At 42.9% G+C, this 23,020-nt stretch overlaps 1 protein-coding gene across 1 annotated transcript in view; it reads right to left on the bottom strand.

Annotated features, from left to right (window-relative positions):
• Window positions 1-964: 964 nt before the first annotated feature.
• ptar1 (protein prenyltransferase alpha subunit repeat containing 1) overlaps window positions 965-23,020 on the bottom strand; it is a 42,003-nt gene continuing 19,947 nt past the window's right edge. Inside the window, exons 5-7 of the mRNA XM_072588349.1 lie at window positions 22,309-22,522; window positions 21,296-21,615; window positions 965-7,824 (exon numbers count right to left, since the gene is read on the bottom strand). Coding sequence (XP_072444450.1) covers window positions 7,485-7,824; window positions 21,296-21,615; window positions 22,309-22,522 — 874 coding nt within the window. The 3' untranslated portion in view covers window positions 965-7,484. The remainder of the gene's footprint in view (window positions 7,825-21,295; window positions 21,616-22,308; window positions 22,523-23,020) is intronic.

The raw sequence follows: 23,020 nt of genomic DNA, 5'->3' as shown, positions 1-23,020 counted from the left end.
ATAAGGAAGCCAGGAATAGAAGAGATATGCCGTTTCAAATGAGATGAAGAGGGATTAAAGAAAATGCATGTGGACATAAACCATGGGCAGGTTGTCCTGAATGACATATTCCTGTGCTGCACGTTCCTTGGTTAGGGAACGTTGCAGCAAACAGGCCTGCTGATGTTAGCAGAGATATTTATTTATATCTAAACCATGACACGGAACTAACAACATCTAACACATTTTATCCCAGCACCTCATTTGGATTTATCTTGCATGCCAGAAGATAAACGATCTCCTCATCTCTGATGGGTGAAGAGGAGAATATTACATTTGCTACCGGTCCTCCTTCTCCAGCATTTATTTCAACTCGAAAAAGTTGATATTTAGCAAAAGTCTAACATGTTGGTTCTGTCAGAGGTAGATGGATAAATGTAGATCCTAACATTTTTTAAAAAGAAAACCTACATTTCTGCTCAAGATTCAACTGGTGATGTTGACTGTGTCACAAGTTATTGCAGTCTGGATCAGAAACAGAATTTCCCAAAACGTTTGTAAAACTTGGCAGCACTAAAGTGATGCTTCCATTATTTTGTTAAGACACTGGAAAGAATTCTCAGGAAGACGTATTGGAGTTGTAGAATAAGATTTCCAACGAGGTTTTCAAATTCAATGACAAGACTATCCAAAAAATTGGGGAAAAAAATAAAACAACATAAGCAAGGTTAAAATGAGTTCTTTGTCCTCGTTATCTCTTTCCCAAAACCCTCTTAAGGCACCCCCCCATAGTTCTATGGTTTCAGTCAGACGAACAAAATATGACAATTGCTAGTGCAGGATGATGTAAAAAGCAGCACTGCTTTAGGGTGTAGTTCTGTAATACTCAAACAAATTTCCATGAGCAGACCAGTGCAAAAGCTTTTAACAGATTACATATTAAAGCACTTACATAATTACAATAAGTCCATTAGTTACAAGTAGATAAATCATACAGAGAACATTTTATTAAAAGCATCTCCACTACAGAATAAATAGAAAGTTAATTTACAATCCAATGTAATAACTACATCACTTTCCAAATATGGATTTGAAATCTGTATACAGGTATAAAACACACCTAATAATAAATAACAAATGTCATTGCCATGTAACAATACTAATTTTGACAGCAGCACAATAGCATTCTGTGCTACTCAATGGCACAAACACAATGATAGCTAGAACAAAACCTCTTGCATAGGACTATTGTGTCTTGAGGCTGTTTCTACAGAATTTTCTGTCTTTATGTACTGGAACACAGCTAGCATGCAGTATTACTAAAACATACAGAGAACCTATTTAGTTGCCGGGACTTCTTGTATGAAGTTGGTACAACTAAACAGGTCAGAATGGAAACTTTTGCTCCAATGGATAATTTAAAACAAAGATCCAATTTTCTCTTCTTTGACTTGAATTAGTTATTCAAACAGCAAACCACCAAAATAAGTTCTAAAACCATCTTCTTTCAACTGTTCCAAAACGGTTTCATGAACCTTTCCTCTGTTAACTGTATTTGTTAAGTTCTAAGTATGAACAAGGTTCAAAAAAGTGGTTTGAATGAAAACTACATTTTTGCAACTTTGTATCTTATGAAAAATACAATATGCTCTTTCCTATTGGTCCCCAGGCAACACTAATGCTAACCTTCCAATCAAGCATTTAGCCTCGAGCCTCAGTATCAAGTTCAATTTGAATCATAACCTCTGCTTCCATTTTATTTGAGAAAGCAGCTCCTCTGGTTCTGTCTTTTATTTATTTTTTTGTCCCATTACCATCCTTTTTTGCCTTGCAGCACCATTCTTTCTCTCAATTAATATCTCCTGTCATCCAAACTTACATTTTAGATGATATCTACCAAGGTCTTTTGTTAACACCTTTTTTTTCACCCTTAACCTTAAAACCAGTTACATCTAACCTCTTAAGTTCTAAAATGAAAATTATCAACAACATTATTAATGTTGTTTCTCTCTCCACAGATCCTGCCTTACCTGCAGAATGTTTTCATTAATTTGTTTTAGTCCCTAGAACCAGAATACCTGCTCCAAACAATCTGCGTTAATTTAACTATAAACATCCTTCTTCCTCTTTATGTAAAAGGATCCAAACTATATTTGACCACTCTTCCTGGTTCGCCCGCTTCCCTACCCACATGGATAAGGGCACTGATATTTGCAGGACGGCCATAAAAGAAATACACAACTCTTTGAAAGTTAGCAGAAGTTGAAAAAGCAATTAAATTCACTAAAAGGTGTGCATCAACCTTAGAATTAACTTTTCAATACAACTGGCACTCTGGAAAGCCCACTCAAATATAAATTCCAATGAAAGGCAAATCTGCCATCTTTCAACAGTAAAATAATGCGCATCATTATCCAGCAATAACTGTGTGACTATATAATGCACAACTTAATGCCATAAAGCTGCCAAGATCAGTTACCAATTTTGTTACAGTACTAAAGTGAGATTTATTTCAATATTGCTTCTTTATTATCTTAAAGATCTGTACAAACAAAAAACAATTTTACCATTTTAGTATGTCTTCAGAAATTGCACAGAGGGACCACACATGGCTCACAATACCTTACAGAAATTCGGAAAGTCAAACGGAAGGGCAACTTTAAAACAATCCATTTAGATATTCCTACAGATGTGAAGAACAGATGATATTTGTAAGAAAATGTTCCCTGAAAACATTTTTTGGGGGAAGATTAATTTGCTGTAGAGTTGTGTTTCAAGTAGTAATCCTATAGAAGGGTCACAAACAAAAATTACTACAAAAGCAAAATACCGCTGGAAACCTGAAATATAAAAAAGGGTAAATGCTGGAAACACTTAACTGGTCTGGCATTAATGCATTTTCTATTTTAAAGCATATACACACTATATTCAAGTTATATATCAAAGATAGTGTCTGTACTAAAAATATGCTGAGTATATCGATGTTGAACTTTCAGTGGGTGCAATGTTAGTGCTGTGAACTTTGTTATCCATGTCACATTTCAATGACACTGAAGCAGTCACGATGCTGTCATTGCACCAGCACTTTCTACTCATGCACCTTGCAGTGTTGTACAATTTATTCTTGCCACTTTTGAGACAGAAGAACATCCACAGAGTCAACCTAAACATTTGCTTTCTATTTTCACATAAACAATTTAATGGCCACCTTCAGATTATGCATTTGTTTTGGGTCTGTAATCTCTGGAGTCTAGAAGAAGCACTCTTATTGAAGCATACAAGATTCTGAAGAGGATGCAGCATAGAGATAACTTGGCTGGTTAGGAATCTAAAACACAGGGATACAGTCCCAGGGAAAGGGGGCAACTATTCAGGACTGATATAAAAGGAGAAATTAATTCTTTCAGCGCAGTAGGAACGCTTGAAAGTCTCTATATTAGCTTTTGGGAATGCTTCGTCAAAGATTGAATGCGAGGTTGGGATAGAGGGATTTTTCTTCAATGGTAGTTATGGGGAATCAGTGGGAAAGTGAGTCAAAGCTCACATCAGTCACAATCATTCTAAATGACAGAGCAGGCTTGACAAACTGCATGATCTATTCTTGTTCCCATTTCTCGTACTTGTGTTGTATTGTAAAATAAACTGTACAATTACAATTTAAAACAAAGCAAATTTGTAAATTGGATTACCTTTAAAAAGTGCACCACACTAATTTAATCCACACATTTTTATGTTCAACCATCCTGTTATTAATCCTAACATCTGGATAGCTATAGTCCAAAAGGGTTATGAACTTGAGTACTGCTGAAAATTCTTTTTTTTTAAAAAAGGTTTTCAACTTTATTTATTAGGACAGTTTGTAAGAAACAACAAGGTGATGGAAACAATGCTTATACTGTGTGAGAGAAGCATGATCAGTTGTTAAGTGGAATCTGATTGGTAAGGATGGTGCCAAGGTGAACGCAAGTTTGATGATGACTGGCAGTTAATTACCAAGCTTTACTGAAATTTTAAATCAGACAGATTGTCTGATTTCTCAGGGCAACACCTTGTTCAATGAACCATAGAAAGCTGTCACATTATTGTCATAGTATTGAAACTGATGTACATATTACATGTTCTTTCCAACAATAAAGTACAAAATCCTGTATTTTAATTTGTGTAGCTTCCAGTACACACAAGTGCATCACACTGCATGCTCAAATGACAATCCTATATTAGTTTCAGCAAAATCTTCATACCCACAGGAGTATTTATTAATTGTTATCCACTCATAGAATCACATCTAATGTTGGACACAGTTTTGAGTTTAAGCTAGGAATGGTGGGTTCTGACAGTCATCATTTAACTAGTACATTCTCTCGGGTAATGCCTCTACTAGAAATCACTTACCAACAATCAGTACTCTCCTTTCATACAGTATGGCATTTCCCCTTTAATATTTCTTGAGAACTGTCAACAACTACATTACAAAAAGCCTCAGCAAATGTCTTTTTTCAGCAACACTCAAGATAAAGACAATTTACTTCACAGTACAATAATTCCAATGATTTAAACAATAAGGCTACGTGTTATTGGAACTAGGCTATGGTATATTGTTTTCACAGAACAGAGAAAGCAAAGTGAGAATCAATCTCACAAGCAGTTACATCACCAGGGAATTGTATTTGCTCATGTTCAAACTAAAACCATACTTGTTCACTCAAATAACCTGCTAATATGAATAAAGAAATGATGGGAGGATGGGTTTGTACAAGACACAAGCTACAACTATATTCTTATATTATAAATGACGCAAAATAGCATCTGCTGTTGGAAGAACCTGTCTCCTTTGAAAGAATTTGACATCGGAGTTTGTATTTAGCACTCTCGTGGGAGTGAGCTTTGCGTTTAATGTACAAGTTGAAACAAAACTCAACAAACTTTAGAACTTTTAGGAGAACAAACATATTTAATATTAGTAATGGAGAGGTCACTGGTCAAATTAGGAGTCAAATGTAAACAGAAAAGAGAGGGATATGAGGGAAGTTCTCTTTCCATACAGGTCACAATTTCGATGCCCTAGACTGCATAGTCAGAAAGGGTAATGAAAGTAGATTCAAAGAAAATTCACAGGGGGATTGTCTTTTTTTCCCTCCTTCAAGTGTTTATCAGGGCAATGGGGAAAAATAGAATGGGACTAAGTGGATTGTTTCTTCAAAAGCACAGGACAGTTATGGCAGGTAATGGCCTCCCCCTCCCTGCTGTTTCACTCTGTAATTCTGCTGCACTTAGATTTTAATGGACAGGAGGGAAAATTGTAGATAACACGGTTCCTTTAAGATTGTGCTTTAAGTTCATTAAACTGGATCCGTACACTACAAGCGATTGCTTGTTTTCCCATTTCATCGGTTGGGATTTGTCCCACTTGGAAGGATGACGACAAAAAGACCACATCGGATATTACATGGCCCTGTTGGTTTGGTTTTGATGGGGATGGGGAGGGGGATATGTAAAATAGCTTTTGGAGTACCCAGCTCACAACAAGCGTGCCACCAACTCCAGGCTCAACACCATAAAACCAGATGGGAACCTAAAGTCAACCACACACAAATAAATAAATAATGGAGGTTGCGAAGAACTCAAACTGATCCCAATGTTACTTTACCAATACCATAATATGGTTGGTGCAAATAAGACACGGGCAGAGATGGGAAGCCCATGTTTTGGAAAGTTTATAAAGTGGCTGGAAGAAAGGGGCTATTATTTGTGGAGGCTGCCCTTTGCAGAGAGGGAACCTCTCCACCTTCCCCCCCCCCCCCCAAACATACACACACACAAAATATACAGCAACTGACATGGGTCCAGGGATCTAGCTGCACTCCTGAGGTGCAGTTTTGTGTCTGTCAGTTTATCACTGAATTTCAAGTCGAGGGGAGGGAGCTAGAAGAAGAGAGGGGAGAGGGCAGACTCTCTCCACCCTAGTCCCCTTGAATTTCTGCCCTGCAGCTAAAGCATCAGCAAACTGCAACCCTTTATTCAATAATAGCTTTTCTTTTCAACCCTTGCCACTTTTGATTGAGTCCCGCTTTGAACAAGACCAGATATATCAGCTTTACAGGCATTAGCAAAGGTGTGCCGAACAGGGGAGAAAAGAAGAATGAAATTGGAGACTGAGATGCCATGTATAATGGATCCAACACAAGCACCATACTGTTCTATAATGAGGCACTTACTGTTCACTGTACTGCTGCAGCAACAGATTACCTGGACAGATTAGTTTTCTCCCCCCCACCCCCTCCAAATCTCAACATTCAACATGCTGACCTGACTTAGTGTTTAAAAAGTCACATCTGTGTAGGATTAAAAGAGGAAAGAAGTAGAAAACACAAAAGGGTAGAGCATATGGTCTCTCAAATGCACCACCATTCAATAAGACTTGATCCCCATCTCAGGTATTCCTTCTTGCCTATGCCCCATAAAACCCATCTTCCTTACAGGTTATAAATCTGACAATTCAGCCTTGAATATCTTCAAGGCCCTAATCTCTACATCTCTCCCTGGGTTGAGAATTCCATCAAATATTCCAATAAGAGAACCTCCATTAATATTCCTCCTACGAAGTAGTATTTGCTCATTCACTTATCCGATCTACATCACATCGCAAACTCTTCCGTCCTCCACAATTTGCTTGCCTGCCCAACTTTTGTACCAACCCCTAGATTGGCTTCAATATGCTCACTTCTTTCATTCAAGTCATTGATACAGACTGTAAATCAGATACTCAAGTGCTTGTATGATCTGACTAGTTATAGTTTCTCAACTGGAAAAAAGACCCATGTATCCAAATGCTGTGTTGTCAGTTACATAGCCAATACTCTATCCAGATTGCCCAACAATTTTCACAATGCAAGTTAGGCATTGAATTCAGCAAGTGAGTTGGGTTTGTAGTGGAGTCATATGTTGCCTACTTATTTCATTATCCAAAATTGACTCCTGAACAAGAACCATTCTTTATTATGTAGGTAAATATTAAATCGGTGACGAGTTAACTAAACCTTCATATATTCAGATGGGATTAAACCAAAACAAAAAAAAAACAAAACATTGCCAAGTCTGATTTCTTGCTTGGGAGGTGTGGAAAATAACCAATTTTCACAGTTACACTTACAAGAAAAAGCCATTTGATTGATCACTTAAGCATAGAGATAAAAATGGGTAATGCACAAAGTTAGACATATTTTCATACTTAAAGTGAGAAGTCCCTCTCTAACACTGAGATTTGAAAATGTGTAACATTTCAATTTGCAAGTTCATTTCTGTTGAACAAACCTCCATAAAACATAGCTTTATTTAAAAAAAAGTTCCAGTGAGTACACCCTTTAAATTGAACACAAAGTATGAATGTTCCCTTTAAAAAAGGTGCCATGCAACATAGCTGCTTAAACCAGAATAGTGAGTGAGTGAGTGTTTGTGTTAGGGAATGGGATTTAAGACCAATTTAAAAACATCTGAATTAGACTCAACTACTGACCTATAGCTACGTCTAACCACTTTCTGTAAGCACTAGCAAATCTGGCTTGCTCTATATTAGTGCAATTGGCTAGGATTGTATCAATGAATCGGTGTTCTTCCAGCAAGCTGTTCAAGTCTAGCGAAGGGCCACGTTTGAGGCGCTTGGTTTCCTGCGTATAGCCTTGCTTGGCTGTGTCAGCCACACCATCAACATCCATGCCTTGAAAGGAGTAACTGTCCGAAGTGGCCATCTGAACATTGTCCACTGTTCCATCGCTCCTCTTGCTGGGATCAGACAGGACCTGAAGACGCTCTCTGTTCCAGCAATGCCAAAGGTAGAAAACACACCTCCTGCAAAAGGGCAGAAAAACAGATGCTTAAAATCTGCAGGACGTGAGATCATTACTGATAATCTTGGCAGCTCTCCGCAATAAATATAACTGGATCAGTTACAACAACAGCTGCCAGTTACATAGTGCGTTTAATGTAGCACAGCACATCACAGGTGTTACGTCTGGTCATTCCAGAAGTTTAAAAGTACCTTGATACTCAAATGCTCAACGTTCATTGAAAAGATTTCTCAGATCACATGTTTTGTGACTGGATAAATGGTGAGATCATATCAAGATTGCAGTCAGGAGTGAGTGGTGTGACAATGGGTATACTTACATATACCTATCCTTGAACCTATTCTTCCAGTATGATTTAGGAACAATGACAAAGCTTGCGTTACCTCGTGCGCACTAATTATCAGCTGGCGTTCAGATATCAAAAGAAGTTTGTTAACCCTTTGTGGTTATGGCAGGAAATAGTAGGAATCAAACAGGAAGATGCCTTAATACATATGGCAAGCTGCAGAGGTTTACAGACTGCATTTTCCCCCTCTTAGAACACAGAGCATAGAAGTACAGCACAGTACAGTACAGGCCCTTCGGCCCTCGATGCTGTGCTGACCTTTTATCCTACATACCCTTCATTTTACTATCATCCATTCAAGAGTCAGTTAAATGCCCCTAATGTATCTGATTCTATTACCACCACTGCCAGTGCATTTCACGCACCCACCACTCTGTGTAAAGAGCCAACCTTTGACATCTCCCCTAAACCTTCCTCCAATCACCTTAGAATTATGCCCCCTTGTGATAGCCATTTCTGCCCTGGGAAAAAAGTCTTTGACAATTCACTATCAATGCCTCTCATTATCTTGTACACCTATCAAGTCACCTCTCGTCCTTCTTCACTCCAATGAGAAAAGCCCTGGTTCCCTCAACCTTTTTTCATAATACATGCCTTTCAGTCCAAGCAACATCCTGGCAAATCTCTCTATACCCTCTCTAAAGCTTCCACATCCTTCCTATAATGAAGCGACCAGAACTGAACACAATATTCCAAGTGTGGTCTAACCAGGGCTCTATAGAGCTGCAGCCTAACTTCGTGGCTCTTAAACTCAATCCCTCTGCAAATGAAAGCCAACACACCATATGCCTTCTTAACAACCCTATCAACTTGCTGTCAACTTTGAGACATCTATGGACACGGACTCAAAGATCCCTCTGTACCTCCACACTGCCAAGAATCCTGCCTTTAACCCTGTACTCAACTTCCAAATCAAATCATTTCACACTTTTCCAGGTTGAACTCCATCTGCCATTTCTCAACTCTGCTCTACGTCCTGTCAATGTCCCACTGCAACCTACAACAACCCTCCACACTATCTGCCACCCTTCGTGTCATCGACATACTTACTAATCCACCCTTCCCCTTCCTGATCTAAATCATTTACAAAAATTACAAAGAGCAGAAGTCCCAGAACAGATCCCTGCAGAAAACCACTGGTCATGGAGCTCCAGGGTGAATATTTTCCATTTAGTACCACCCTCGGTCTTCTATGGGCCAGCCAATTCTGTATCCAGACAGCCACATTTCATTGTATCCCTTGCCTCCTTACTTTCTGAATGAGCCTACCACGGGGAACCTTATCAAACGCCTTGCTAAAATCCAGGTAAACCACATCCACTGCTCTACCTTCAATGTATTTTGTCACATCCTCAAAATAATTCAATAAGTTTTGTGAGGTATGACCTGCCCCTCACAAAGCCATCCTGACTATCTCTAATCAAACTATGATTTTTCAAGTAATCATAAATCCGGTCTCTCACAATCCTCTCCAATAATTTGCCTACCACAGACGCAAGACTGACTGATCTGTAATTCCCAGGATTATCACTATTCTCTTTCTAGAACAAGGGAATAACATTGGCCACCCTCCAATCATCTGGCACTACTCCAGTGGACAGTGAGGATGCAAAGATCATCACCAAATGCACAGCAATCTCTTCTTTCACTTCCTGTAGTAACCTTCGGCATTTCCCATCTGGCCTGGGAGACTTATCCATCCTTATGTTTTTCAAACTTTTCAGCACACCCTCCTTTTTAACATCAACTTGTTCAAATGTATCAGCCTGTTTCATGCTGTTCTCATAAACAACAAGGTCCCTCTCAGCAGTGAATACTGAAGCAAAGTTTTCATTAAGGACTTCCCCAACTCGGGCACAAGTTCCCTCCATTATTCCTGAATGGCCCTACCCTCACTCTGGCCATCCTTTTGTTCCTCACGTAAGTGTAAAACGCTTTGGGGTTTTCGTTAATCCTACCCATTAAATCTTTTTCATGCAACCTTTTAGTTCGACTAAGTCCATTCTTCAGTTTCTTTCTGGCTACCTTGTAACCCTCTACAGCCCTGTCTGATCCTTGCCTCCTCAACCTTATGTAAGCTTCCATCTTCCTCTTGACTGGATGTTCTACATCCCTTGTCACCCAAGGTTCCTTCACCCTACCATCCCTTCCTTGCCTCAGTGGGACAAACCTGTCCAGCTCTATCAGCAAGTGCTCCCTAAACAACCTTCACATTTCGGTCAAGCATTTCCCTGAGAACATCTGTTCCCAATTTGGGTGCCCCAGATCCTGGGTAAGAGCATTGCAATTCGCCCTCCTCCAATTAAATACTTTCCCATAACGTCTGCTTCTATCCCTCTCCATGAGTAAAGTGAAAGGTCAATGTTCACAACTCCCTATCACCGAAATGCTCTCCCACAGAGAGATCTGATATCTGGCCTGGTTTGTTGCTAAGCACCAATCCAATATGGCCTCCCCCTCTAGTTAGCCTATCTACATATTGAGCCAGGAATCCTTCCTGCACACACCTGATGAAAACGGCTCCATTTGAACTATTTGAACTAAGGAGGTTCCAATCAATATTAGGGAAGTTGAAGTCACCCATGACAACAACCCTGTTACTTCTGCAACTTTCCAAAAACTGCCTCCCAATCTGCTCCTGTGTAGGGGGTCTGTAGAAAAAAAAACTCCCAATAAGATAACTGCTCCTCTCCTGTTTCTGACTTCCACCCATACGGGCTCTGTAGACAAACCCTCCTCGATGACCTCCCTTTCTGCAGCTGTGATACTATCTCTGATTAGCAATGCCCCACCTCTTACCTCCTGCTCCATTCCTTTTAAAACATCTAAACCCTGAGACATTCAACAATTATTCCTGCCCCTGTGATATCCAAGTCTCTGTAATGGCCACAACATCATAGTTCCAAGTACTGATCCACGCTCTAAGTTCATCCCAGTTATTCATGATACTTCAACTCATTACACTGACTGCAATTTTGCCCTATCAACCATCTATCCCTCCTCACAGACTGTCTGGATGCTGTATCTGGCTGTTCACTAGCTACTCCATCCTCAGATCATTAGCGCCGGTTCCCAAACCCCTGCCAAATTAATTTAAACCCTCCTGAAGAGCTCCAGCAAACCTCTCACTCAGGATAGCTGTGCCCCTCCAGTTCAGGTGCAACCCATCCATTGAAACCATTGGAGGCAAACCTTCAGCCGATTCTTTTACAAACACCTCTGACTCAGAGCATTGGTATTTTATGTAGTAACAGTGACGCTTGGAAATAGAGATCAGAGGAATGTGGGCTCACATAAAGCTAGGAGCTATCAAACAAACTGTGATAGCGAGATATTCGAAACAGACAAAGAGGTAAATTCTAATGAAAGAGTGTGAGAATACAGCCACTGCACAATACCCAGTGTTGAAGTGATGCAAACTAGTAACTGAGCAAGTGTAAGACTAATTGCCTTGTTGGCTTACTGATAAACATGACCAAATGACCAGCCACAATTGACGTGTGGGATCAGCGGGAGGACTGACAAAGATCCTACATTGTCTCCTTGCCACCCTGGCAGTTAACAGGTGAGCAGCAGGTTTTACCTTCGAGCTGAAGACTGATCAGAGCCCAGCAGCTCGACTGTAATGGCAGCATCGGTGGGGAGACAGCAGTTGCTCCCGATACAATTCTCACTCCATCGCTGGATTTCAGGCACAGGAAGGCTGGGAAGGGATTGAGGAGCAGGAGGTGAGGGCTGTGTAATGTCTCAGTCAGTACAGCTTTAAGAGACATGCCCATGAGATTGTCACTGTACCTGTGGGTATAAAAGGTGTCAGACCACCTTAACCAGGATCACTTGAAATGTGACACTTTAATGGAAACATTCTGCTCCTTGAAACTAGGTAGTCCGATACTAGCCTGCAAATGTTATTATAGTGGAGAGTGTGTTGCTAGAAAAGCACAGCATGTCAGGCAGCATCCAGAGATCTCTCCATCCCTGAGGCTGCCAGCCTCATTCCTGATGAAAGGCTCCAGCCCAAAACATTGATTTTCCTGCTCCTCAGATGCTGCCTGACCTGCTGCGCTTTTCCAGCAACACACACTCAACTCTGATCTCCAGCATCTGCAGACCTCACTGTCTCCTGCAAATGTTATTACTTGTAGACAATAGTGAACTGGAATAAATGTTTGTTGGATATTTCAGTTTCACATTATCCGCATCTACTTTCCTAGGTTATGAGGGATAGCAATTGACATTCGGTTATAAGACTTCGAGAGAAGACCAATGGGGCAGACAGTGAGTGGGGCTCCCAGATGATTTCCCATCCTTCCCTTTCAGATGCTGCATGAATTGATCAGGCATGGAATGACTTTGAACAGGGAATTCCCTCCCCATCATTTCTGCAAGCTCACAAGCAACCACTCACAGGTTAGTCAGTCATGCTTCTACATGGCAGGTATCTCCATCATTGTCCCATCACCAATAGTTTTGACATGTACCATCATTTTTCTGTCATTTAATCTCTGGCTTTCCATCCCATTACAGATCCTTCCTTTTAACAACATAGCCTATTCCTTTTCCTAATTTCCACTTCGCCCTTCAAGCCTGTCCTGGCATTTGAAAGGGTCATGGCTGATTCAGTTGGGGCTTTAATTCCACTTTCCAGTCTGTGTCAGCGCCATTTTATCTCTCCCCCCTTCCTGGCCTACCCCACCTCACTTCCACCCCCACCATAACCTTAGACTCCCTTGCCTATCTCAAATCTATCCAACTCAGTCTTGATTAAGTTCAAATAGACAGCCTTCATTGAAATTCTGATCCCCAGAAAATACAGATTAATAGCCCTCGAAATGAGTTATCCTCGCCTGTTTTGAAAACATGACCTTTTGGTTTTTAAAACCACGTGCTCTTGGATTGGGATCTCCCTCACAAGGCAACATTTTCCTGGTATCCAACCAGATTTTTTCCCCAAGATCTCATTTCTATAAGATCATTTATCATTAATCCAAATATCAAAGCATACTATCCCAAACTGGAAACAGGCCCTTCGGCCCATCAAATCCACACCAACCCTCCCAAGAGTAACCCACCCAGGCCCATTTCCCTCTGACTAATGTACCTAACGCTTTGGGCAATTTAGCATGGCCAATTCACCTGGCCTGCATATCTTTGGACTGTGGAAGGAAACCAGAGTACCCGGAGGAAACCCACGCAGACACGGGGAGAATGTGCAAACTCCACCCAGACAGTTGCCTGAGGCCGGAATCGAACATGGATCCCTAGTGCTGTGAGGCAGCAGTGCTAACCACTGAGCCACCGTGCCCATGAACTGCTTCTCCAATACGGAGATGAAAAAATGGTGCTTCCAATTTGGTCTCACCAATATCTTGTACAGCCCCAGTAGAACTTCCCTATGTCTATATTACATATCCTGTGATAAACACCAACATTCCCTTGCTAAGATGTTGTACACAGGTACCTTGTATCTCTGTACGTGAAAATACATGACAAGAAAACCCAATTCTAATCACTCGCTATATCTGGAAAGTAACCATGTGATTCATGTGCTAAAACACCCAGATCCGTCTAACAGAATTCTGCAGTCACCGTCCAACTAGAACAACGTGCTGCTTTGCTGCTCTTGTCAAAATGGAAAAGTTCTCATTCTATATTCCATCTGGCAGATGTTTGCCCATTCACTTTTACCCCTACTTCACAACACTGAAGAGTGTGCTTTTCCAGCACCACAATCAGGCAGCACTCGAGGAGCAGGAGAATCGATGTTTCAGGCTTAGGTCCTTCATCAGGAATGAGGCTTATGGGCCAAGGGGGCGGAGAGATAAATGGGAGGTGGTGGTGGTGGTGGGGAGATGGTGGTGGTGGGGGTGGTGGGGGTGTGGGGGGGGCAAGGTAACTGGGAATGTCATAAGTACATGAAGGTGAGGGTAAATGTGATAGCTCGGAGAGGAAGGTGGAGTGCTTAGATGGTAAGGAAGATGGACAGGTGGAATAGTTCAAGAGGGCGGTGCTGAGTTGGGAAGTTGGGACTGGGATAAGATAAGAGGGAGGGAAATGTGGAAACTGGTGAATTCCACACTGGTCCCGTGGTTGGTTGGAAGCTCCCAAGATGAGGAGTTCTTCCTCCAGGCGTTGGGTGGTTAGGGTTAGGCGATGGAGGCGGCCCAGGACCCACATGTCCTTGGCAGAATGGGAGGCGGGAGTTAAAATGTTCAGCCACAGGGCGGTGGGGTCGGTTGGTGCAGGTGGCCCAGAGATGTTCTCTGAAACTATCTGCGAGTTGGCATCCTGTCTCCTGAATGTACAGGAGACCACATTGGGGGCAACGGATGCAGTAAATGATGTGTGTGGAAGTACGGGTAAATTTTTGTCAGATATGGAAGGATCCTTTGGGTTGTTGGACAAAGGTAAAAGGGGAGATATGGGTGCAGGTTTTGCACTTCTTGCTGTGGCAGGGAAGGGGAGAGTGTGTTGGTTGGGGGGGGGAGCATGAACCTGACAAGGGATTCGCAGAGGGAATGGCCTCTCTGAAATGTAGAAATGGGTGGAGAGAGAAATATACCTCTGGGTGTTGGGATCTGTTTGTAGATGGTGGACATGGTGGAGAATGATGTGGTATATCAGGAGGTTGGTTGGGTGGAAGGGGAGGACTGGGGGGGTTCTGTCCTTGTTGTGATTGGAGGGGTGGGTCCAAGGGCAGAGGTGCAGGATGTGGAGGAGATGCGCTGGAGGGCATTATCGATCACATGGGAGAGAAAATTGTGGTCTTTGAAAGAGGCGGCCATCTGGGATGTTCTGTGGTGGAACTGATTCTCCTGGGAACAGATGCGGCAGAGGCAGAGTAATTGGGAATAAGGGACAATGTCTTTACAGGAGGCAGGGTGGGAGGGGGTGTAGTCCAAGAAAGTGGGAATTGGTTTGTAGTAGATGCCTGTGTTATATCAGTTGCCAGAAATGGAGTTGGAGAGGTCCAGGAAGGGAGAGGGAGATGTCCAATATGGTCCAGGTGAACTTGAGGTCGGGGTGGAAGATGTTTGTGAAGTTCATGCACTGTTCAACCTCTACATGGGAGCACAAGGTGGCTCCTATACAGCCATCGATGTAGAGAGGAAAAAAGGTGTCGGTGTAGCTGCGGAAGATTGACTTTTCCACGTACCCGATGAAGAAGCAGACATAGCTGGGGTCCATGCTGGTGCCCATGGCTACCCCTTTGGTCTGGAGGAGGTGGGAGGATTGGAAGGAGAAAGTATTGACAGTGAGGACCAGTTTAACCAGTCGAATGAGGGTGTCAGTGGAAGGGTACTGGTTGGGTCGGCAGGAGAGAAAGAAACAGAGGGCTTAGAGGCCCTGGTCATGGCTGATGGATGTGTACAGGGACTGGATGTCCAGGGTGAAGATAAGGAGTTGGAGGTCAGGGGAACAGAAGCCATGGAGGTGGTGAAGGGCATGGGTGATGTCCTGAACATAAGTGGGGAGTTCCTGACGAAGGGGGACAAGATGATGTCAGGGTATGCACCGATAGGTTCGGTGGGGCAGGAGCAGGCTGAGACAATGGGTCGACCAGGGCAGTCAGGTTTGTGAATTTTGGGTCAGAAGTAGAACTGGGTGGGGCGGGGTTCCCAGACTACGAGGTTGGAGATCCCCTGAGGTGACAAGGTTTTGGATGGTCTGGGAGATGATGGGAGGTGAGGTGGTGGTCAAGGGGGCAGTAGGAGGAGTTGGTCTGATGATTTGATAGTGAGTTTGGAGTTGGAGCGAAGGGAGTGGAGAGCTTGCGTTGTGAGGGTGAGAGGTTGGAGTGGGTGGGGGTGGGGGGGGGAAAAACAGGTTGAGGCGGTCAATGTCACGGCAGCAGTTGGAAAATGAAGAGATGGAGGGCGGGTAACAGACCAGCAGGGGATGTGCAAGTGGACGGACTATGTTGGAGATGGGAGAAGGGGTCCTCAGACCGTGGGCAGGAGTCCTGGTGGAAAACGTTGGGTCTGGAGGTGGAGGCGGCAAAAGAACTGTTCAATGTCACAAAGCGTGTCGAGTTTCTCGATCCGGGAGCACAAGGGGATGAAGGCCAAGCCTTTGTTAAGGACTGATCATTCGTCCTCAGGTGAGGGGAAGGTCTGGAGTGGGGAGCATGGTGAAAACATGCCATGTCCTTGGCTGGGAGCTAGGACCTGGTGTAGACTTGATCTGGGATTGGGGATGGAGTGGGACACCTTAACTCCCCCCTCCCACTCAGCTAAGGACATACAGGTTCTGGGCCTCCTCCATCGTCAAACCCTAACCACCCAATGCGGAGAGGAAGGACACCTCATCTTCCACCTTGGGACGCCTCAACTACACAGGATCAATGTGGAATTCATCAGTTTCCCTATTTCCCCTCCCTCCACTTTATTCCAGACCCAACCTCCAACTCTGCACCACTCTTGAACGGTCCTACCTAACTATCTTTCTTCCCATCTATCTGCTCCACCCGATCACCATCACCCCCACCCGCTCCCTCCCATTTATCTCTCAGCCCCCTTGGCTTACAAGCCTCATTCCTAATGAAGGGCTTATGCCTGAAATGTCGACTCTCCTGCTCCTCGGATGCTGCCTGACCTGTTGTGCGTTTCCAGCAACACACTCTTCAACTCTGACCTCCAGCATCTGCAGTTCTCACTTGACAAAACTAGTTTCTTAACTTCCTTGGTGTCAATTAGCTACAATTCTGGCCTTTTCATCCAAGGCATTGACTAGATTGTAAATAATCGAGGCCCCAGAGGTGATGTCTGTTGTTCTTACCTCAACTCTCTTCATTTGTTACAATTAACGTTTCCAATTCTGATAACTGGCATTATCCTGAAAGATGAACATTACTTCTTTCTTTCCCTTTTTACACCTTCATTCTGAGAATTTCTAGCACCTTTCAAATTTTGTTTGTGTTTGGAAAATGAACATGTGCCAGACAAATTAGAATTTAAAAATATCCCATCGGAATCTATTATAACTCAACAGAGTCTGCTTTATCCATTCAAAATTGCCCACTCACTTTCAAATAAAGCACATCAGCAACTTATCGCAGTCGCATCACGAGCTACTGTTTTAGCCGTAGCGGAGACTCATTTGACCTATCAGAGTTTATCTTGGTCACACTCGGACTCCAGATTTTAAAGATGAGATGGGGTTCAGACTTTACGAATTTAATCTTTTCTCCCGGAGAGGAGCGAGCCTTTGCAAGATGCTGCATGTTGACTCTCTGCCTTTAAAAAGGAATGGAACAGTCCTCAATTGCGGGGATCAGACCACATGGAAGGTCAGTGCTTTCAGGGGCAGCTCTTGGTCAGATATTTCCTACATTAACTTTAAACATCCACAGATTCATGAAAGCTAAAGGAATTTGAGCGCTTATTTTTCCTCCTCCTTGGTTCTAAGCATAATGATACTGTCAAAAGTTGTCAAAAGAGACAAAAAGAGTAAAGCAGTAAGGGAGACTGTAACAAAAAGAAAATCAGAGTGTTTGGCTGTGACTTCGGTAGAAGCCCTGTTGATCCCATCAACTCGTAATCCCACCACACCTAACCCAAAGGCCCCAGTCCTTTCCAGACAATCGTACAGGATTGCAACTACCTTCACAAGGTAGCTGGTGTTTCCATCTCTCTGTTGCCCTTGTCCATCTCGTCTATAGAAATTATACAGCTTGCAGGATGCTGCAAACAAGGTACTTGCTAACCTGTACTTTCACACTTAAAACAGTGTAAAATATTGAAAGGAACTCTCTTTGTTCAAAGAATTTGAAATTAAACTGTTTTGGTTACCTTGACTTCAATTATTTTCTCCGTAAGTTGAAGTGACAAATGCATCACTGGATCCATATTTTACAGAGATTAACAGGCTGGATCAGAATTGGTGATGCAAACAGTAGTGTTTACGTTATGCAAATTTAAAGGTAATTGGCAAAAGAACCAGGTAGGAGGAGGATAATGTTCTCATAAATAAGCACGGCAGGTTGTGATTTAGAATGCACGGACTAAAAATGGTGGTGGAAGCAGACAATATTATCTTTCAAAAGGCGAATTAGGTAAGTGCTTCAGGGAAATACTCTTCTTGATTAGCCCTGCAATGTGAGGGAGGGTGATTGGACTAATTAGATAACTCTTTCCAAGGACTGGTACAATCATAATGAGCTGAACTGTCTTCTTACATGCTATATGATTTTGAGAGATTAGGGAGCCACTTTTTTTTTTGCTAAAGAATATTGAATTGTTTCATGAGACTTTCAAAGTTAAATGTAAAAAAAAAACGGAGCGTCTAAGACGCTAGAGGGGATTAAGAAAGTTGACGTAGAAAGGATGTTTCCTCATCCAGGGCTATTTAGAACATGAGGGCATAATTTTAGTGGATTTAAAACCAATAAGGAGAAATTACTTCTCTCAAAGCTCACGAATCTATAGAATTCGCAGCCCAAAGTGCACTGAATGTTGGGATATTGAGTAAATTTAAAAGGAGGAGATAGACAGGTACTTAATTAGTAATGGGTTGAACGGTTATAGAGCATAGGCAGGGAAGTGGAGTTGAGGCCAAGATGAGACCAGCCACGATTGCATCAAATGGCAGGGCAGGATCGAGGGGCTGAACAGCCTACTCCTAATTCTTATGTCAAGCAATCAATGAGTTTGTTACTTTGGTGCCACCTGGTGGTATTGCTTAAGAGCTACAATTCTAGTCAGAGCTAAAGCAGTGCTTCCCAAACATTATACCCCCTTGAAACCCCATTTCAGACTGTGACAGACAAACAGAGTTAAGATTTGGGGTGCATGAGAACTGCTCAGCAGGATGCTAGGGGAGGGAGTGAGATCTTCATTGTCGAGGAGTTGGAGGCAGCGGTGAGGGTGGAGGTGGATAGACTTCAGATGCCGAGCAGAAAGGAAACCTTCGGCAGACAACAGGAGTGGTGTTTGGGTGAGTTAGAACTACATCTACTTTTTTCCACCGTCCCTTTTTTGTTTGCAAGACCAGTCAAGGTCGTCCATTACGCAACACCCACAAATTCCAAAAAAGAACAAATATTTAAAGGGGCCTCGTAGTTTCTAGAAACATGGCTTTCTGCTGCTGCACAAGACTCTACTGGAGGTCATGACACCAAAGTCTGATCTAAAGCAAACAGTGATCAAAGATGCTTACATTGCTATTGCACCTTTTGCAACCCTCAGGATATCCAACAGATCTTCATAGCCACTGAAGGTCCTTCAAAATGCAGTCACCATAAATAGAGACGTACAGCATAGAAACAGACCCTTTGGTCCAACTTGTCCACGCCGACCAGATATCCTAACCTAATCTAGTCCCACCTGCCAGCACCAGGCCCATATCCCCCCCAAACCCTTCCTATTCATATACCCATCCAGATGCCTTTTAAATGCTGTAATTGTACCAGCCTCCACCATTTCCTCTGGCAGCTCATCCCATACACGTTCCACCCTCTGCATCAAGAAGTTGCCCCTTAAGTCCTTTTTAAATTGTTCCCCTCTCACCCTAAACCTATGCCCTATGGTTCTGGACTCCCCCCACCCCAAAGAAAAGACTTTGTCTATTTATCCTATCCATGCCTCTCATGATTTTATAAATCTCTGTAAGGTGACCCCCTCAGCCTGTCGCTCCAGGGAAGACAGCCCCAGCCTGTTCAGCATCTTCCTCTAGCTCAAATCCTCCAATCCTGGCAACAATCCTTGTAAATCTTTTCTGAACCCTTTCAAGTTTCACAACATTCTTCTGATAGAAAGAAGGAGACCAGAACTGCACACAATATTCCAAAAGTGGCCTAACCAATATCCTGTACAGCCACATCATGAGCTCCTAATTCCTATATTCAATGTTCTGACCAATAAAGGAAAGCATACCAAAAGCCTTCTTCACTATCCTATCTACCTGTGACTCCACTTTCAAGGAACTATGAACCTGCACTCCAAGGTCTCTTTGTTCAGCAACACTCCCAGGGCCTTACCATTAAGCGTATAAGTCCCGCTCTGATTTGCTTTCCCAAAATGCAACACCTCACAGTTATCTAAATTAAACTCCATCTGCCACTCCTCAGCCCATTGGCCCATCTGGTCAAGATCCCATTGTACTCGGAGGTAACCTTCTTCCCTGTCCATTGCACCTCCAATTTAGGAAGACAACATGGGATCTCCCACAAACAGCATGTCAGCCGGCCAATCAGCCCCTCAAACCTACTCAGCAAAACATGATAATAACCACAGCAACATTTGAGGGATACATATTTGCCAGAACGTCTCTGCTCTTCAAAACAGGACCCTTCACGTCCACCCGAGAGCCTTAGTTTAAGTAACTCACCTGAAAGAAGACACACCAGAAGTGCAGCACTCCCGCAGTATTTTACTGGGATCAGTTGCTCAGAGTTTGTGCCCGGTTGAATAGTGGTTCAGGTTGTGCGTCAGAGTTAGGAAGCTGTCCCAATGCAGACGCTGGAACACAAATGTAGGCTGACTGTCCCAGTGTATTCTTGAGTTTAAAGACGTGTTGGGAAGGAATCCTCTTTTTTTCTTCAGGGAAAGTAGGCCCCTGTGGGATATGCTGTCTGACGTCAAGAGGGACATTGCCCAGCTCCTGGCTGGGGCAGAGGTCACCTGGACAGGCAGTGTTTTTACAAAGAGGCACTCGGTCAGAGACCTTCTGCATTAAGCTGCAGGGTCCCCAGTGACCTATCTCCTGCTCCTATTTCAAACAGGAACAGGAAAATTATCCCTGGGGTGGCCTGGAGAATACTTGGATCTCCTCAGTGTAAACATGAAAGATTATCTGATCATTATCACTTTGTTGTTTTTGGGATGTGAGAATGCATAAATTTGGGTTGTTGAGCTTCCTCCATTCTAACAGTGACCACACTCTGAAAATACTTCAACGACTGTAAAGTGCTTCAAGGTGCCCTGAGGTAATGATATACGGTTATTCTGCCTTGGCCCATAGTGCTCACCTAAAAACACAACCACTGAAACAGCTAAACAAACTGGAAATAAGACTGTAGTCACTGTTCTCACCGGTGTTCCCCTCTCTTCCAACAGAAACTCAAAAGAATATCCTAACTTCAAAAGAAACTAAAAGAAGGTTCGTTCACAGCAGTCAGTCAGTTTACCTGTGACACCACAGAGCTTCGTGGCCTGGGTATGACTCAATGAGGTCAGTGCAAAGCTCCATTTCCTCTTCAATCATGAGGGGCACGTCTACGGTGTACGTCTCTGCTGACATGCCCTCCTCCTTCGCAGGTGTAGACTGACTGGCACAAAGGTCTTTACTTGAGGACTTCCTCACCAGACCCCCAGCGGTTGCAATGGCTGCATTTCTTGAACTGCCCGCCACAGACTTCAGCAGGAACTGGCGATAATGGAAACCGCTGTGGTCAGAGACATGGGTGGACACCCAGTACTTGGTGTTGGACAATTCGTCAAGGAGGATCTGAGGAGAAAAAAAAAGAAAGAAAGGCTGAAACAAGAAGCAAACAATTTGCAATTCCGCAGAAGTGGAAGGGTAGACGTACAGAAGACATTTCCCAGCTGTGAAAGCCCAAGAACAAGCGATCCATACAAAACCCAAGTAAAACACCCAGATCGAAAATAAAAACACAGAAAATGCTGTAAATAATCTGATGGCCTGACAGTAACTGTGGGGAGAAAGAAAGAGATAACACTTTCAGGTTGTGAATGTTAAAGTCTGATGAGAAAGCAATCTTGTCTCGATCTCCACATTTGCTGAGTATTTCCAGCACGTTGTTTTTAAAGCCAAGATAAGATTAGCACTCATAGATCCAATACAGAATTCGGGAAAAATGTATTTAACAAGAGAGAGTGGTGAGAATTTGGAATTCACAACCAGAGGAAGCGAATGAGGCAAAAAAGCAGCATTAAGTCCATCAGAAACTGGGTAATCGTGGGGATGGGTTGGGGGAGTGGGGCGGGGGAGAAGAGATGTTGCAGAAGAACATGTTGATCGAGATAAGAGGTGTGGGAGGAAGGTAGTGTGTAACACAAACACCATTTGGGTCAAATAAACACACACACACACACACACACACACACACACACACACACACACACACACACACACACACACACTTCTGTGCTGGTTTATAGCCAGGAGTGAGGAGAGTACCTTAAGATTGCACTTTGCTACATGCTGAAGGATCCAAATGCGATGGGACCAGGCATTGTAATTGCTTGGGTACCTGCCAGCAGCATCAGTGCAGACTGCCATCTCATCCTGGATTATTCGATGCATTTGTTCAGTTGACAGAACTCCCAGGTTGGCGTTATTCCTCAAATTGGGAAGACAGGCTTCTTGAACAACCTTCTGATATACCCAACGCCTTTTAGGAACAAAGATGGCACAACTATTAGAGACTAAACTCGGCATATTGCAAGCTTAACTTTAGAAACCTGAATGTCAGATGCAGCAGCATTTAGAAAAAAAATGTGAAGTAATTCAATCTTCCTAACCAAACTTTAAAAGAGAAGCTAAATGGTATAATATAAAAGGAGTTCAAGGAGGAGAGAGATCTGGGAGCATTTGTACATCAAACACTGAATGAGGCAGGACAGATTACCAAAGCAGTTACTAAACCCAGGTTCTCAAAGAGCCACAGAGCAGAAAAACAGGGAATTTAAAATGGATAAAAAGCCACAGTTCAGTCTCCAGCTGGAGTTGAATATTCAATCTCTGGAGAAGGCACAGAAGAGATTTATTACATTGTTTACAGGAATTACAGTTACACTAAGACTAGTCACGTCAGAGTTGTTCTGCTCAAAGCAGAGATGGAAAAGCTGAGTTGTGATAAAAATGTATAAACTTGTGACGGGTTCTGATG

Source organism: Chiloscyllium punctatum, chromosome 2 (assembly GCF_047496795.1).
Source record: "Chiloscyllium punctatum isolate Juve2018m chromosome 2, sChiPun1.3, whole genome shotgun sequence".
Classification (NCBI taxonomy): Eukaryota; Metazoa; Chordata; class Chondrichthyes; order Orectolobiformes; family Hemiscylliidae; genus Chiloscyllium; species Chiloscyllium punctatum.
This window is presented reverse-complemented; position numbering and strand designations above follow the sequence as displayed.